The sequence below is a fragment of the Trifolium pratense genome, linkage group LG3 (assembly GCF_020283565.1).
Source record: "Trifolium pratense cultivar HEN17-A07 linkage group LG3, ARS_RC_1.1, whole genome shotgun sequence".
NCBI lineage: Eukaryota > Viridiplantae > Streptophyta > Magnoliopsida > Fabales > Fabaceae > Trifolium > Trifolium pratense.
Window position 1 is genome coordinate 22,333,824 of NC_060061.1, and position 18,895 is coordinate 22,352,718.

General features: G+C 34.6%; 1 protein-coding gene across 2 annotated transcripts; it reads right to left on the reverse strand.

Annotated features, from left to right (window-relative positions):
* Positions 1 to 1,960: 1,960 nt before the first annotated feature.
* LOC123914401 (V-type proton ATPase subunit a3-like) lies at positions 1,961 to 13,289 on the reverse strand. Of its 2 annotated transcripts, XM_045965539.1 has the most exons (18): positions 12,837 to 13,289; positions 11,947 to 11,991; positions 11,040 to 11,159; positions 10,852 to 10,959; positions 9,707 to 9,817; positions 9,435 to 9,608; positions 8,629 to 8,766; positions 7,619 to 7,726; positions 7,059 to 7,166; positions 6,780 to 6,928; positions 6,028 to 6,181; positions 4,197 to 4,357; positions 3,897 to 4,103; positions 3,527 to 3,710; positions 3,350 to 3,433; positions 3,069 to 3,262; positions 2,849 to 2,908; positions 1,961 to 2,486 (listed from the first exon to the last, which is right to left on the reverse strand). In XM_045965539.1, exons 1-18 carry the CDS (start codon positions 12,987 to 12,989, stop codon positions 2,276 to 2,278), a joined length of 2,469 nt encoding a protein of 822 aa, XP_045821495.1. In that variant the 5' UTR covers positions 12,990 to 13,289; the 3' UTR covers positions 1,961 to 2,275. The 2 variants fall into 2 exon arrangements, with proteins under 2 accessions (XP_045821495.1, XP_045821494.1); XM_045965538.1 differs by having other exon boundaries at positions 3,069 to 3,433; positions 12,837 to 13,180.
* Positions 13,290 to 18,895: the final 5,606 nt, after the last annotated feature.

Sequence of the window (18,895 nt, forward strand, 5' to 3'; positions counted from 1 at the left end):
TTTAAATTAGAAATAAATTTAAAATATTAGACAATTCACACTTCTTTGATTTTCTTTTATTTTCATTGGTTAAATATGACTATAGTCATGCATTTCAATAACAAATAATACAACAATTATATGTCCATCAATATATCTTGTAAAGAAATAATATCTTACGTATTAAATATAACTATTTGAATCATGCATGTCATGTGAGATTGAATATTATATATATGATTGATTATTTATTAAATACTCACTCTGTTCCTTTTTAATTGTCTTTTTAGAATAGTAACACCAAATTAACGAAGTGTATTTTTGCACCTTATTTTCTTATTATACTCTCGTTTTAATTCACCAGTAAATTTCTATTTTTTGCACACATTTTCTCTTTTCGATAAATTTAATATATTATGGAGGAAAAAAACAAATTTAATATGTTATGCAGGGATGACAAACCGGTCAAGCCCATCGGGTCGGCCCGTTTAACTCGTCATTTTTAGCGGGGTAGTTGACATTTTCAATCCATAAAAGTAGCGGGTCCGATCCTGCCTAACCCGCAAAAACACGGGACGACGACGGGGTAGCGCGTGTTGGCCCGTCGGATCTAATTAAATTTTATTTTTAAAAAAAAAATCTCAACCGATTATAAATTAATCTTCTATTTTTGGTCCATATATCAAAAAATAGAAAATCATCTCAATTAACCTAATAGGGTTAATATATATTCACTTTTCTTTCTCATTTTTGTGGATTTAAATGGAATTCAAGTTTTGTTTGTTTTTTTATTTAAATTGAGTGTTTTCTTAAGTTTTTATTATGGTTTCTTTGGTTTTATAAATCATGTTTGAAGTTTGAATTGATAATTTTATTTTTTGGTCACCTTATTGGTTGATTATTATATTTTGATTTCCTTGGATGGTTTTTATTTTATTTACAAAATTTTACGACATTTTTACAAATTTATCGATTTATTTTTTTAATTTTATTGACGGAGCACTCCCGCCAACCCGCCATCTACCGAGAAAATCGGCGGGGTGAGATTTTCAACCCACCACCACTAGTTAGCCCACCCCGCTTGACAAATCGTACTCTTAAAAAAATTGACAAAGAGTGGCAATTAAATAGGAATGTTAAATCCGATGTGAAAAGACACTTAAAAAGAAACGGAGGTAGTAACTTATTATTTCCTCCGTTTCTTTTTAAGAGTCTTTTTAGAATAGTAACATCAAATTAACAAAGTGTATTTTTGCACTTATCTTCCTATTATACCCACTTTTTAATCCACCAGTAAATTTCTTTCTTTTTTTCACACACTTTCTCTTTTAATATATTATGTAAAAAAAACCAAAAATTTAAAATGTTATGTACAAAATAAATTAAATAAAAAATATCATTAACATATACTATTGTAAAAAAATAAGTATATCTAAAGAATGAAGTTGGATCATGGAGTGTTACTAGTGGGATATGGTTTTGGAGCCTACTAGGATGAAGGAGAAGCCATATTGATGATTAAAAACTCATGAGACAAGAACCAAGAAGAAAATGGATATTACAAAGATTTGCAAAGAACGAAATATTCTTGTTTTAAATTAGTGTTGCAATTTGTATACAACAATTTCTAAATTTTATTATTTATGAACAAGAATTTACATTTGAGAGGAGTCTATTTATATTTAAATTGTAGTCTCGTAATGACCAGTTTGAAACAACGAGATAACAAAACTATAACATGAGGAACTTTTTGTTTTGACTTTGGAAATTAATTTTCAAAAAAACAAAGAATCCAAATACAACTTTAGTATTGCTAATATTTTAGTGTAAAAGTGAGGTTGAGATACTAATGGGAATTAAAAATATATTTTCTCTCAGTCCAGGAAAATATTTTTTTCTCAACCCTTTTAGAATAAAATTTCTAGAAATATAAAAAATAAATAAGACATCATGGCATGTAACACTATTTTTAGGTAAAATATAAAAATAAATAAACATATCATTTTATTGAGTAATAATTATTACACTTGGCCACAACGGCCTAAGTATCTTTTTTGTTTTAAACAAACCTGCCTAGTAGCTGGTAGAAAGTTACTCCCCTAATTGGGATATATTTATTCCCTAAACGGATAAATAGACAAGAAACGGCATGATGTTGGAAGAAAGGCTCCCAGGATTCCACCATATACAAAAACAATACCGCATACCAATCGGGTAGTCACTGACTAGTTACAGCAAATGAAAGAATCAATACATGTTCGAAGCTATATAACTCCTCATTCTTATTTATGTGATTTTAAAGCACGTCATCCTCTTCATCTAGCAATGAGAACGAGAAAGGATGGAACAAGTAGCCATCACCCTCATAAAACTTGTTTTGGTACTCCACCCAGTGAAGACGCAATGCATGCAAGAAGGCACTCAGAGTTTCCATGACAAGTAAAACTCCAACGGTAGCAAAAATGAAAACAATTAAACCAACTATGAGGATAATCACATTATTGTACCTGCAACATCAGACAGAGCGATTACCAGTTATTCCTCACATTAATTATCAGGACAAACTACAGTCAAATCTTAAGGATAACAAATTGATCCTAGAGAATGAACAATGAGCATCAACAACCAGGGAGCCTCAGGACCAGTAACTCAGTAAGCCCAATGCATACTATTTTCATTTGATTTTTAAAAAAATACTGATACATTTTAAAAAAGGTGGGGGAGTTTCTACTCATATATGTCTTGTAATAGCCCAGATGTTCTGAATAATTTCCATTGGTTCATCATGTGTTGAATACTAACACTGACCTTCCTTAATCATATCATGAAACAAAAGAAAAAGCAACAGAAATTTCTAAACTCGACATACCCCCATGCCAACATCAGAACCTTCTCGTAGAATACACTTGATAACTCTGAATGAGCAAGACTGGCACGAAAAGGAAAATATTAGTAAATGCATAGTTGTAGTATAAAAACCATAGGTAGGCAGATACACAAAAATCATGCAAGGTTCTAATCTTGTATCTCTTGCAGGGATCCAGCATATTATTAATAGAATAGAACAACTGAGCCAATTATAGACATACCTAAGGGCCCACAGACGAAGGTAAGATGCTGTATTAGATACTGCTCCAAGTACAAATTCTATGGTGTGGATGAGTTGATGTACAAAAATTTCACTGAACTCAAACTCCTCATGACCATGGGAATCATGATTTGACTCCACTTGCAAGCTCTCCTCTGTGTTTGGAAGTGGTGCATATGATTCATCCCCGTGCCTCTGAAGTAACATAACTATTAGATCGAGAACAAAATGAATGTTTCGGAAAGAACAAATTGAAAACTCAGATAATAAAAGCAAGCATACAGCTTCATGTTGCTTCTTCAAAATAAAGGGTTTTGGCAACAGCATCCAGGGCACAGCAACACCGGCCAGAAGCAAAAGCACGAGCTGGTACAAACAGAACAGAACATGTAAGTATTGTTCATGTAGACAGACTAATAAAAGTGTTTTTTTGGGAGGGGGTTTTAGGAGCTAACCAACCTGAAGATTTTTCTGACCCGCAAAGAGTTGGTTCTCACCCAAATCATCTGTTGGGCTCAGGAACATGTAGATCATTACGTGGTACAAATCAGCTTGAGAACCCGTGCACCACTTCACAATAATAAGAAGGGATAGGTAGCCGAATAGACTGTTAAGAAATATCATCTGGGGGATAAATTGAAACCTGAAAGGGTGATACATTGAAATAAAAATAAAAATTATATACATCAATTTAAAATACAAAAGCAAGCTCATAGTAATAGAACGACTCATGATGATTGCAGATGAGAATAACTGCAAAACTGCATGAGAAAATTTTCAAAACCATTACCCGTGATAAATGTTACCGTTCAAATACATATTAACTTACCATACATTTACGCTGTTCTTGAAGAACCTGGCATTGCAATAGCTCATTATAATTCCAAGGTTCATTTGAGCAACTCCAAGAAGAATTGACATTTTCATTTTCAATGAGTTCAGGAATGGTAATTCACTACGTGTACCATGCCATACAGGATCCAATCCAAAAGGGTAAGTAGGACCCGTTTTTATCAGTCCTATTGTTGTAGAATCCCTGCATCAAAAAGAGTGTGAATAAAAGAACAGTAACTAAATTTCTAATCGTAGAGGATAATATTGAATTTACAAATTATGGGATTTGATTCACCTGCAAGAAAGGTCACGGCACTCATATGCAGAGGGGGCGAAGAGTGGAAAAGGGACAGAGAAGAACTCATTATAGATAAAGCCAGTGTAGATTGAGAAGAGTGCCATCATGAAAATAATATAACGACCTCCAAAAGTCATCTCCGTGATGTCATCAAGCTTCTGTTTCACCCAAAGATTCCATGTTAGAAGACTGTTGTAAAACCTCACATGCGTTCATGAAATATTTATGCAAAGAGGAGCAGAAGTAACACATATCACCCAGCGGCCAGCAGAGATTGATGGAGAAGTATAAATTGTAATATTAATCTAAAAAGTTTTCACTGTTGATCAACAAAATTAAAAAAGTTTCTAGAAAAACAGCAAAAAAGAAACTGTAGTCAAAAGTCTTAGTTGCCTTTGTTGGTGAAGTCATTTGCAAGGATTAAAAGGACCTTCATTAAGGAGGGAAATGACTACCTTATGCACTAATATACCAAAAAATGCGTCTTCTACAGTAAAAATGTTCACTTCAATGATTGGGGCTCCATTCAGTAAAACTAAGCTACAAGCTAGCTGATGACTTATAGCTGAAAAACTAGTCGATTGAATTTAAAATGTTTGGTAAATTTGGCTGTTGTAAATATAAAATGACAGAAAAGTATATAATGTAAAAAAAAATAAAAAATACTTTGATCCAATGTCCACTTCCTCACTTCAATCCAATGTATGTGTTTTCATTTTTCTGGTTGGAGAGAGTGTGTTTTTCATGAATGTTGGAGATTTTTTGGTTTTAAAGATTCTGCATGTGAGTGTTGAATTATTTGTCGTATCCATACTTCAGATTAAATTATTATGTGTTCTAGTGCGGATTTATTGGAGCTGAGGCATGAGTCTATTACTAGCTTTGTATGTTCTTTGCTGAAGATCCGAAGAAATTGCAGAGAAATTGAGATATGGAGCTTCTTGAACAGTTTGAGAAACTGAGTTGGTTCAAGTATTTTTGGTTCCTTCTGTGATACTGATAATAGAGAAGATGAAGAAAATTTTATGTTGTACATAGGAGCGTGTACGGTTATGATTGAAGTTAGTTGGTAGTTATTTTATTTTAAAAAAGAATAAGATTAAATATGGAAGAAAATGGAAAAAAGCTATAAGCTCAAATGCCTACTTGAAAAAACAGTTAATAAAGACAACATTAACACAAACGAGGCTACATAAGGTTTTCCATTAATCAACAATGTAATGTTTCTAGGAATGTAATTTGAATTCAAACCAGCTTCAAATGGTTTAGGTCCAACCCGCCGAAAATTTTTGGGCTTCGGCATAGACTTGATTACTAAAATACCCAAGCAATCTACTAGGTCAATTCTGTTTTATAATTAGGATTTAAGAGTTTGGAAATTTTTTGGGGTTGCATGAGATTTTCACTAGTCAACTGAAAAAAAATGCATACTTAATTTTAGCATTATTTCACTAGTTTGTAAAAACAACATATTAAAGGGAAAAAATACTCCATTAAACAAAAATGTGTAACAGATCAGGTACATAGGTACCCATTGGACAGGACTGTAGGCACTAAAGTTTACGAGGATTTTGATTCAAATCAAGGTCCTTTTCTTAAATTTGAGTGTGGAGATGAGTACTGTAGAGTACCCTATCAAAATCCTGCCCATTGTGCTGTGCTCCCTAAATGTTTCAACATATACACTCACCATGCAAAGCACATGATAGATACTCATACATTTTCTAGAAATGTGGAGACAATCTAGTTAATTTTCTCCATTGAAGTACAAAATCTTACCTTTTATATTTTTAAAAGGACTGATTTACAATGCAAACTAAAAGAGTACCTGGCTAGAAAGTTTCTTCTCCCTGACTATGAAATATAGAGCTGCAAGCAGTAAACATATTCCATGCCCCCAATCACCAAACATTACGGCGAAAAGAAATGGAAAGGTAACAACAGTAAACACAGTAGGATTCGCCTCTTGATACTTGGCAACCCTGAAATGTTCATATAAAACATTCAAAATATAAGATTCATGTCTTTCAAAAACAGAAGTAAAAACAAATAATAAACCAAATACATTATTTGTTTTGATAAAAAAAAATACATTATTTGTTGAGATAATTACACCATCCGCTAGCTCAATACTAAAACATATAACAAAAATGTGATCATGCAAATCTATGTTGCACTGCACATTATATTGTCTTAGATTTTGATATTGGGTCTAACTCATCATTACAAAACCGACTTGTAAGGTGAGGATTGCCTCTTACTTATAAACCCTTGTCCAAACCATCTCACATCCGATGTGGGACTTCTTAACACACCCCCTCACGCCCAGCACTATTGGGCTTGGTGCGTGGATATAAATGGTGGGTGGCCCAATGGATCTTGGAGAGGCTCTGATACCATCTTAGATTTTGATATTGGGTCTAACTCATCCTTACAAAACCGGCTTGTAAGGTGAGGATTGCCTCTTACTTATAAACCCTTGTCCAGAGTCCAGACCATCTCACATAATATAAATAAAGTATGCATCCTCGTTGGACATGCAAAATACAGATAAAGGGAAAAAAGAAGTACAATACTCACCCATATGAGTCTATAATTCCTTGATACGGAGACGTAAATTTGTTCGTGCGAAAGTAGGTAGGTGGTGACTCCCTGGTATGCAAAACTTGCAAAATGGCACTGACTTGAGAATTAGAGTCCTTTGCAGCCCGCTTTAACGCATCCTGGACCTGAAATATCAAGGTAACTTTCTTGCTAAAACTATTTTACAGTAACCATATAGGCAGTATTAACGCTGGCTAGATAGAATTAAAAATGAAAATCAATTATAGAACAATGGAACACAGGAACAACAAATACCTGCTTTGTTGCAAAAACAGGACTCCACCCCTCAGCCACAAGACATTTTTTTGTCACATCAAGGCTTAGCATGTTCAGGGTATGGTGAATGGATTTCTCCTTCCTCACCTTCATGAGTTTGAAGAAATATTGTCAAGACTAGAGAAAAATGAATCATTAAAGCCAACAGAAGAAAAATATTAATCTACAAATAATTTTCTCCCTCTGTCCCGCAATGAGTGTCACATTTGTAAAGAAAAAATGGTCCCAAAATGAATGTCGATCTCACTTTCAATGTAATATAAATTATTTTTTCCAATTGTACCCTCTAATTAATAATTTAATATTATGTGCATCACTCCCAAATTATTAAATTTCACTTTGTATTTATCACAATGGTGTATACATCAATGCTTAATAAAGATAATTTGTTTAAAATTACACTCATTGTGAGATGGAGACTATTGGAGGATAAAAATTAACAATTAACGATTAATAAAAATGTGATGAAAAAGTAGGCGATCAGACTATGTTCATTAGGCGTATAACACAGAATATTTTTAGTTCATTTTTTGACATACCAAAAGATTCCATTGCTCGTATTGAGTCCCAATATTTTGCAGCAAGTTAACTCGGTGCAAAAGTCCAGCATCTATGGTGGTCTTCAATTCTGCAAGTTTTCCAGAAACCTGCAGGTTCATTTGTTATGATTGTTTAGTCATATAGTTAAAGTTGTAAAGTTGCAGAAACAAATAAAGGATAAGACTTCTTGTAAATGAATCATACGAAAGCAACCTAGCTAGATAAATGTCACTGTTACACATAACAAACTGAAAAGATAATTATCTGCAAGAAACTATATTGATGAAATATTATTTCTCAACAATCTCTTTCACTGGTACATATCATTTAAAGAACACAAAATCAGAGCAATGCAACTGTCAAGGAAGAAATATCTAAGTATTATAATCAGTCCATCAGAAATTGCTCTGACTAATTCAGCACATTCAAATAACATGACTATGCTTGTGAACCGAAAAAGTAGCATTTGTAAACAACACAATCAATAACATATTACCAGTACTCAGTATTCACAGTAAGCAAGGATGGTTATGGAAGATATATTTAAGGAAATAATTCTTAACTACATTTTGGATAATGGCTAATCTACATGCACTCAATGTCTGACAGTTAAAAGAAGATGTCTCAAAAAAAACTTAGAAATTGAGCCTATCCTCTCTTCGCCAGACTCCAGGGACACAGATGAGGTTAATGTTCAGGGTTACAAGGGTACTTTTTCGTGAAGGGTAGTCCCTTTATTTTCATGTAGTTTAAGTAAAGGAAGGCCACAAATTTCTAATATCAAAGTCAGTACTCTATTACTAAACCATATCCCCCACTCCAACAATTAAAATGTAAAGCCAGTGTTGTCCATACTTAACCTAGGAAGTTATATCCATTTGATTCCGAGAAATTCATATGTACTGTAGTAAAGCAGTAGTACAGCGGAAGCTTGAGATAAAAAGTTAGAGTGACATGGGGGCAGATAAACAAACTTTTCTTCAAGAGAAATAGCAACCAATATGCATACCTCAGAAATCATTTGAGCTTGTTTTCCAAGTTCCTCAGCAAACGGGTATCGATTAGCACCAAAGGCATCACAGATTTTTAGAATCTTGCCTTTCACTTTTTCACCAGCATAAAAGACGACAAAGACATTTTTCTCAGTCTGCAGATCAACATCCATAAGTGAGCAAATAATAGAAAACATAACAGGAGAATATATTGCAATGAGCAAAAAATTATTCAAAAGAAAATGCAGTGCTCACAAAAATTAGATGCATAATACAGAGAAACATATAGTCAGTTTCATATTAAAATTAGAGATTAAACTTTATCACTCAATGATCACCTCCGTCTCAAATTTTTCAATTCCAACAGGCCAAACACACAGGTATATCAACTGATCGTTAAATACAATTGGAATATCCCAGATACAGTACAGTTGAAGAACTTGATCACTGATTCATTTTCAACTGAAACTTCAATATTAACAGAGTCTGTGGTCGATAAAAGCGCAGGGCAAGCTGTGATATATGTGTGTACAATAAGTCATCAATAGAAAACATCAGCCAACAAACCTAAGTAATTAGACAAACAAGAACCCTGATTTGGTCTGTTTTATGAAGTTATGTATGATAGCATACATCATGGATACAAACTAACAGTATCACCATTGAATGCATCTAAACCAACTTGCCTCTTGACAAGATTTCAATATGACCTACCTATTACCATTAATGAAAGCAACAATACATGAACATTAAATATGGTCTGCAGCAGCACAACTCGATATTTCATATATTTTATCTGGACAGGAGGAACATATGTACAAACCTTTTCTCCAGAAACAGGGTCCGTGACCGGATTCTCAACAGCAGTCTGCCTCAAAAACACATTGCCTCTAGTAGCACGAAATAAAATTCTCTCAAATGCCACCGATTTTTCCCTGGGAACAAGACCTGCTAAAAACCCCAACTTAACCGGCTTTGATGAATCACCTGGTAATTCCTTTATAACAAAACATATTGCAGGATTAGATTTCTTAAATGAAGGTTGTCCAACATCATATGAGAAAAAAGTTAGATATGAGCAGGTAAGGTATCTACTTGGTCCTGTAATAAAGGTGTTTCCATAGATTCCCCACTCAGATGGCGTGATTCATATTCTCTTTGCTGCTCTACGGCACGGCTTTGAGCTGAGTGGAAAAAGTCACCAGCCTGAAAAGGGGGAACAACTATTCATTGATTAACCTGCCATAATTAAGATCTCTATATCTAAAAGACGAAGATTTCAATTCTATGAAATAACAAGTATACAATATCATATAAACCATATGCACTTATATTTGGAGTCAACATATTAAACTTTAGAATTCGGAGAAATATTGATAATATCTCCTTAGCTAATACCCAAGTCAATATACAGAAACAATCAGGTAGATATTATAAGCATTATTCAATATTTAGTATCTCTTTTTAGCTTGCAGAAATACATGCCTCGGCACATTGTCAACTTCATTTTGCCTTCTATCGTCCTAGTTTCACACAACCTTCTAACATTACTTATGTGAAATTTATCTTCAGCACATCAATTTAAACAACGATTGCAAATATCGTAAGTTAGGAAACCCGCAAGCAATCATATGGAAATAAATTGAGTTTGACTTAGGACTACAAAGGGAAGAAGAAAAAAAAATTCTGGAAGTGTCTCAATTAAGCATATTTAATTTTGCGTAATTTCAACAAAAGAAAGGGAGCCTTGGTACAACGAATGAAATTGCTCTTATGTGATTGGGAAGTCATAGGTTTGAGATCGCGAAAATGGCCTTCAGAAAAGACCCACATTGACATTCATCCTTTTTTGGATCCCACCATGGCACAAGCTTTATAGCACCAGGTTGCCCTTTCTTTCTTACAAAAATAGTTTTTCAGTGAATATCTATTTCTGCAGCATTTTGATAAGCTTTTCTGGATAGATAGAAGTAAGACAATCTAAACACACAGTGGGTTAAGCTTATATATTAGAGTTCAACATTTATAAGATTAGGGAAATGTCGTCAACTTCCTCTTTTTCTGTTACTTTCCTTAAATATGCATCTCGAAAGGTCAAAGTAACAATCTGAGCCACTTTAAAGAACAATCAGGCTAAATGCATGATGCAGCAGATAATTACCATTGCGCTCTCATTACTAGCACAATACTTGAATAAACGACACATAATAGTTTGTGGCATAAGTAGAGACAGACTGTACCTTCTGCAAAACAAGCTTGTACTCAACAAGTTCATTGTACGTGCGTTGCAACTTTTCACCATTTGCATTCATCTCAGATAACTCTGACTCAATTTCTGCAAGTTTTATCTATTACAAGCACACAATAAGTCAACTTACACAATAAATTAAATGGGGAAAACAACCTTGTCAATAATGTATTCACATACCTCAATGTTATCGATGTTCGCATCAAACTCTGTTGTGGAACCTTTTGGTGAAACACCTGCCTTAATCATTTGTTCCTTGAAAAAACGCAATTTACGAGCCATCTCTCCACATCTTTTAATCTTCACAAGAATCAACATTTACCCCCCAAACATGTTCAAAAGCAATATATCAGTATTTTCGTATATAAAAAATAAAAAATTATTGTAATATAGAGAAGGAAATAAAATGAGTTTGGAGGGCAACAAATCCTCCTTAGTGGAAGAACAAATACAAAAGCAAAAGAAAACATCATTGTTGAACAGCATCCCGATTCCTCATATATCATGTCATATCAGCTCAGCTGTTGCGCCAAATAAGCCTCCTTAAAAATACAAGTTACGCTCCAACCATACAATCAATACATGTAGCAAAAGCAAAACTCCAAATTATAGGGATGTGTTTGAAATAATCACTTCAAAGAAACATCTCTACAAGCTTGTCTATAATCACTCCAAAAATACAAGTTATGCTCCAATCATACTATCAGTACATGCTACCTTGGTCATTATTCCTATGGAGAATTCTTAGCACCATAATAAAAATGAAATGATAATAGTGTGCAACGTAAAGGAAAAATGGAATGCCATTTTCAAATATCAAAGCTCTATCCAAAACCAGAGCTGACAGAAAAATTCAGAACATTTCCGCATAAAACGTCAGCGTGGGTCAGCTGATTACTAATTGACTTCCAAAAGGTTTTCTGACTCGTGAGGCAGCAAGATGGCATGTAATGCAGACAAAGCTAGCAATACTTAATAAGCATTATTTATCAAGATCACTTAAATCCTCTCCACAAGAAAAGCATTATATTCAGACTCCAGAAGCAAGCAAAAGAAGAAGTGACTAATGATAGCAGAAAAAACACACCTGAGCTGCATAAGTCCTTTGAAAAGGGCTCTTCTCTGAATTGAGCTGAAAATATCATAAGAACACATTAAGCTTAGAAAAACCTCTCAAACCAGCACACCACCGTGCTTCAATTTAGAGAAATTAAGAAACAGGATTGCATAATTGATTGCTGAAAAAATTCATACTTGCATTATATATATTCTACGCTGACCTATTTAACTCGATCAAATATAAATATACCTAAAAAAAAATTTATAAAAAAACTGCAATAACAGTATGATGCGAAATTAAGATCTTCTAACGTGAAAATTATATCATCAAAGACAATTTTCATCAACAATTTAATAAGCACCACAATAAAGTTCAATGAACTAATCATTTTTAATGAAAAACATTACAATTAAGTTTTCACATACGCCAATTAAGTACAACAGAACATTTGAACTCCTTAACATGAAAAAAAAAGTTGCAGCTTATTTAGATAAAAAAAATATATATAAGCAGATTGATAATAATCTCAAACAAAGTACAATAACAGTATGATGCAAAATTAAGATCTCCAACAGTGAAAATTCTATTATCAAAGACAATTATGAATTATAATCAACAATTTCAGAAGCACCGCGATGAAGTTCAACGGAACTAATCAATTCTAATGAAAAAAAAATCATAATTAAGTTTTCATATACGCCAATTAAGTACGACAGAGCATTTGAACTCCTTAACGTGAAAAACAAGTTGCATCATATTCAGATCAAAAAATAATAACAATCTCAAACGAGCAATCAATAAACAGAATCATGAACCCTAATCATGAGATAGTAACAATTATGAAAAAACAAATAAAAAAATGAATCTGAATTCTGAAACGAAGGGTTTATCGAATGGATGAATATATGAATACTAACATCTTTAAACTGAAGGAGGCCAAGGTCACCGAGGTAAGAAACAGTGCGATGAGCGGATTCGATGGGAATGATGAGCTGAATGAGTTGCATCGGCTCCGAACGGAATAGATCCATCGGAGGTAAACAACCTCCTCCAGGCGCTACCTCTCCCATTATCTCCGCTGTGAATTTCGATTGATGATGATTTTAGATAAGACGGAGGATCGAGACGAACACGATCTCAGTCTCAACTATATAGAGCGACACTTTCTCTCCTTCTTCGTCTTCTTATTGTTCCTTCCTTTCTCTCTCTCTTATTATTTCCTTTCGTTGTTGATCAGATTGATTTTATTTTTCAGATTTTTTTTTTGGTAGAAAATGTTTCAGCTTTTTTTATTGGACACCTGGACACAAAATTAACAATATTGTTTTAAAAATAATTAATAATAATACTGTTTTTAGTTTTTTAAGTTCATCTTAAATTGCTCTTTTTTCACCCACGGGCTAAATACCGTACATGTTCGGTGTATGTATGTGCATAAGATGAGAATGGAGAAAATAACGTGGAATTTAGATCATTCAAATTAGTATTATGCAATTTTTATATATTTTTATATATTATTATAAGTTTTTCAGTGTAGTTGATGATAAAACAGCTTGTAAAAATACAATTTTCACTAATGTGAATTTATAAAATAACATAAAATCTAATTTATATTGCATAAACTGTTTGCATAAGCTTTAAAAAAAGTTGGGGCAAACGAGCCCAGGGTTGAAACATCAAAGCTCAAAAAATAGAGAAGATTATGGCTAGAATGAATCTACAACCTAGGGATGTCAATGGATATACATGGACGCGTATAGTAATAGTATGATATTCATGTCCATTCCATTAGATAAATACAATATCCGTATCCGCTCCATATCCGTGCGGGTATCCACTGAACGGGTAATCCGCGGATTTTTAGGTATCCGCGGATATTAACAGATATCCATGGATGATAATTTTTTAAAAAAAAATATTTTTTTCTAATTACCTAAAATTTCTTAAAAGAAGTAAAAAAAAAATATTAACACATAATAATATTGATACATTTCACTTCCAATTTAACAACAATGTCACCACATTCATTTTTCTTGTTTTTACCAAAACTTGATTATTTTTTTTTTGACAAAATTCAAAACTTAATATAATATCCATATATTTTTCTTTAAAAGAATAATATACATACATTTCTAACTAAAAAAAATAAAAAAATCATCACAAAGTTTTTTTTTTTTTTAACCAAACAAACTTAATTCATATCATTAACTAATAAATGTTCAATACATAAGGGAATACTCTCAAATCTATGGAAACTAGCCAAAACATTGGCCGCCCTAGCAAGAGTATGAGCAACCAAATTCGTTTGTCTCCTAACAAACTTAACCTCAAAGTTTACAGAAGATGACATAAGAAGAATAATGTCGTTAACAATTAAACTAAATTCCGAACTACCCTGTCTTCTCGAATGGATGGCGTCAACCAACAACTTTGAGTCACTTTCAAATTGGACTCGCTCAAATCCACGATGGATAGCCTCTTTCATTGCATGTAATAGTGTCAATACTTCGCCTTCTACTATGGAATAAAAAGACTGCTCCTATTGAGTCAAGCCAGCCACAAAATGCTCATTGGTATCACGAAAGCAAAGACCTATAGAAGTAACACCTGACCCAACCACAAACGTAGCATCAACATTACACTTTATCCATCCCGCTTCTGGTTTCTTCTACCGAACCGGGCTAGGGTCCTCAATCGGAGCAACGGTATGACGCTGCAGTTGGTGGACAGAAAACCATTCATTCCAGACGACAAACGCCATGTTTCCAACTTGGCTCGGGGACTGAATATTATCATTCCAAATCTTGTCATTTCGATTATGCCAAATGCACCAAAATAACGATGCAACCCGTCCTATCATTGCACTGTCCTCGTTTCTGCACATTCGAAATACCATGTCTGCGACAGTCCCATGCTGGTAAGTTGCATTATGAAGCAACTGTGACAAGCCTGCGACCGACCAACATTCGCGAGTTGCTACGCATCCAAAAAACACATGAGTATCATCTTCGACCTCAACATTGCACACAGGATAACTTAGTTCACATTCTACATAACGCTGTCTCAAGCGAACTCTCGTCGGCAGGCACCCCCTACACAACCTCCATAGTAAGTGTCACGTTTTGTGAGGAGATTGAGCTTTCCAAATATCATTCCAATTGCCCTCTACATGGTGCCTATCGCTTCGAATAATATATCTCATGGCTAGATTGTAACCAGATTTAACTGAATAAGACCCATTCTTTTCCTCCTCCCAAACCACGTTATCCTCTTTAACCGAACCAATAAGAGGGGTTGCAATAATCTCGCCCACTACCTGACCTGTAAACAAGCTACGAATCTTGGCTATATCCCACGCTTTATAATTCTCAAGTAACAAGTCTTTAACAACTAAATGATAAACATCTTCCACTTGAGGTGAGGACACCCATCGATCAACCTTTCCACGCAGCCATGGATCATACATAACATGGATTCTGTCGCCACTACCAATCCGTCACCTACACCCACGTAAGAGAATTTGTCTAGCCTTCCAAATGCTACGCCACGCAAAGCTAGGATTATAACCCAAAGATGCTTCGAGTAACGATGAGCGTGGGAAATACCTTGCTTTAACTAGTTTAGCCACCAACGAGTCCGGATTTTGAATGATGTTCCATGCTTGTTTAGCCACCATAGCCATATTGAACGCTTCAAAATTACGAAAGCCTAAACCACCCTTCGCCTTAGGGCATGCGAGTCTGTCCCAAGCTAACCAGTGGATCCCCTTATTGTTATTACCTCCGCCTCCCCACCAAAAGGCATTCAACATTTTCTCGATATCGTTAATGAGTGAGGAAGGAAGGATAAACATACTCATAACATATGATGGGATGGCTTGAAGCACAGATTTTATCATAACCTCCTTACCGGCCTTAGACAATGCTCTTCCTCGCCAAGAATTCATTTTCTTCCAGATACGATCCTTAATGTAAGAGAATATTACTTTCTTGCTCCTTCCTATCATAGACAGAAGACCAAGATATATACCTGTTCCTAAAACATGACGGACACCAAGTATACGGGATAGGTCTTCTTTATCGGCAGGAGACATATTGCGACTAAAAAATACTTCGAATTTGGCCAAATTAATTTCCTGACCAGAGGCTAGTTCATAAGTGTGAAGAATGCTCATAAGCTGATTTACCTCTGCTATACTTGCCCAGCAAAACAAGAAACAATCATTCACAAATAGAAGGTGAGACGCCTCTGGGGCGCCACGACAAATTCTCGCTCCATGAACATCACCCCTCCCAACCGCCTGGTGAATAAGAGAAGTCAAGCCTTCTGCTACCAGAATAAACAGATAAGGAGAAAGAGGGTCTCCTTGTCGCAACCCACGACCCGGTATAATCGGTCCAACTCTGTCATAATTCATGAGTACCGAGTAATTGACAGAGCTTACACACATCATTATCCAGCGTATCCAAACGTCACCAAATCCCATTCTAGTCAGAACTCCACGGAGAAAACCCCAGTCCACCTTATCATAAGCTTTGCTAATATCAATCTTTAGTGCTAACTCGCCTCTATGCCCTGTAGTTTTCCTCTTCAAAGCATGAATCACTTCGATCGCAATAATAGCATTATCAAGAATCGATCTACCTTCCACAAATGCTGACTGCTCCTGGGAAACACATTTGTCGAGACAAATCTTCAACCTATTAGCAAGCACTTTAAAATGCATCACAAAGTTATGCGAAATATAAAAGCCTCTTTTATATTTAATAACTAAGGATATTTAAGTAATTTTATTATTTATTAGCGGGTACGGATATCCGCGGGCGTGGATACCATTAAATCTGTATCTATATCCATTAAGTATTGGGTAATTAAAATATTCATTTATCTCATCCGTGGATATCCATTAAGTTATCCGCCCATATCAATGGCGGATTTTATCCGCAGATATTTGCGGGTGTGGATATTTTTCCCATCCCTACTACAACCTCTTAACATAGAAATTCACAAAGGTTTGTAACTAGAATGAATTTACAATCTCTTAAAATATCACCAACGTCTGAGTGGTAGGTTTTGCTACTGTAACGACAGTAAACTGCTTTTTCGCAATTCATCTCAAAATTCATATCTTTTAATTGTAACTTATCCACCCACTTCAATGCGCTTAATAGCCTTATAGCTTCTCCAATCTCCACATAAGAATAGTTTCTAACCATTCATTTTTTGCAGCCACGTATCTTCCATGATTGTTCCTTATACACATACTTATTCCCACTTTGTTGCAAGTAGAAGAAATACGATGTTACATTTGTATTTGTGACTTGGTTTTTCTCAATTGGTATGTTGATGTATTGACTGTGGAGTATTTGCAAAAGAGCTAATCTGTTGTGCTTATTTCCAGCTTGTGATTAAGTGTCGACTGTCGAGCTCGTTCACACACGGTTGTGTTAGACTCAGTGATATTATTCCACACTTTGTTATTCATACGCTTCCAAATGCTCCACACTAAAACACTGAAAATTTCTTGTTGTTCCTTGATAAAATTTTGCATAATGGAAAACAAGATGTCTGCAATATTATTACTTGTGTTCAGGCCTACATTAATGTGATTCCACAACCCTATTTGCTGCCAACATTCCATGCTACGTGGACAGAGAAACAACACATGTATGTTGCCTTATGCACTGTCATGACAAACAACACAATGCTTCAGACATTGTACGCCTCAGTTATTCAGTCTTACATGTGTGGGTAACAAATTACGGTCTATCCTCCACAATAAATTCTTCACTTTTGGTGGGATTTTGGTTCACCAAATTTGGTGCCAATTGCCTACACTACCAAAACTATCCCGACTTCCTACACTATTGCGCACCATATATACACCATCTTCCATCTTTATAAATTATGAACCCATCCAAGCCTAATTCACCCAAACCTAATACCAAACCTAATAACCCATTTTTCCAAACCTAATACCAAACCTAATTCTAACCCTATAATACAAAACCTAATTCTAACCCTACTCACCTTCTTTGATTTCTCGGTAAAATATATACCACTCTAAAAATCTGAAAATTTTATTTATCAGATCAGATGAGAAGACCTGCAAATTTCAGAGTCAGAGATCTTCACATTCCTTTCATGCAATCTTCCATGTGTCCCCTCTTATCTAAAATTAAAAATCTAAAAATTCTATTTATCAGATCAGAAGACCTGCAAATTCCTTTCATGCAGTCTTCCATGTGTCTTCTATGGAAGATTTCTCCTTGTATCTTTCATGCAACATTTCATCTGTCCAACATATTGTATCAATGTTTCTCTATAAATACCACCAATCTACTCATCTATCATCAACAAATCAACTATCATCTCTCTTGACACAAAGATGGCTAACTCAGGTGAACATCTTTTATGCATATGATTTATCTTGATGAAAGGGTAGATTTACGATTTCATTCTTATGCTTTCTTTGCCAATTTAGTTTCAATTAATCTAAGTTTCTATGAATCTCTTTATTTTTATATAGGGTGACTCAATTCATGCAACTGTTAGGAAAAATTTGATCTCCCAATTTAAGGATCAACTTGAAGAAGGATGTGCTTATCTATTACAATATAAGCAAACTAATGACAATGGTAAAATCAGTTTTGCCCTTGCTTAATAAAATGCCACCTGTCCTTTTGAAGGGTATTTTGAGTCCAAAAATTAGGTAATGGAACCAGATCTCTACCTAACCAAGCCATATTGCTGGCTAACTAAGCCAAATAGCTATTTTGTGAGACAAAATACCACTTTATTGCAAGCAATGGTTCCACTTAAACTATACCAATTGGATTTCAATTGGTGGCTTTATGTCACATCATAACTTTTCCTTTCAAAAAAACAAAACTGACAAAACTGTATTACTTACTTCCCTCTCCATTCATATTATCTTCACATCGCCCAATACCAAATTGATCTCTCCTCTCCGAAA

Bases quoted from the DNA above. Each gene is read 5' to 3' on its own strand.
- LOC123914401 (XM_045965538.1), bottom strand. From the start codon at position 12,989: ATGGGAGAGGTAGCGCCTGGAGGAGGTTGTTTACCTCCGATGGATCTA. The intron at 11,992-12,836 runs GTTAGTATTCAT...TGATATTTTCAG, and splicing joins GCCTCCTTCAGTTTAAAGAT to CTCAATTCAGAGAAGAGCCC. The intron at 7,727-8,628 runs GTATGCATATTG...ATGAACCTGCAG, and splicing joins AAGCTCAAATGATTTCTGAG to GTTTCTGGAAAACTTGCAGA.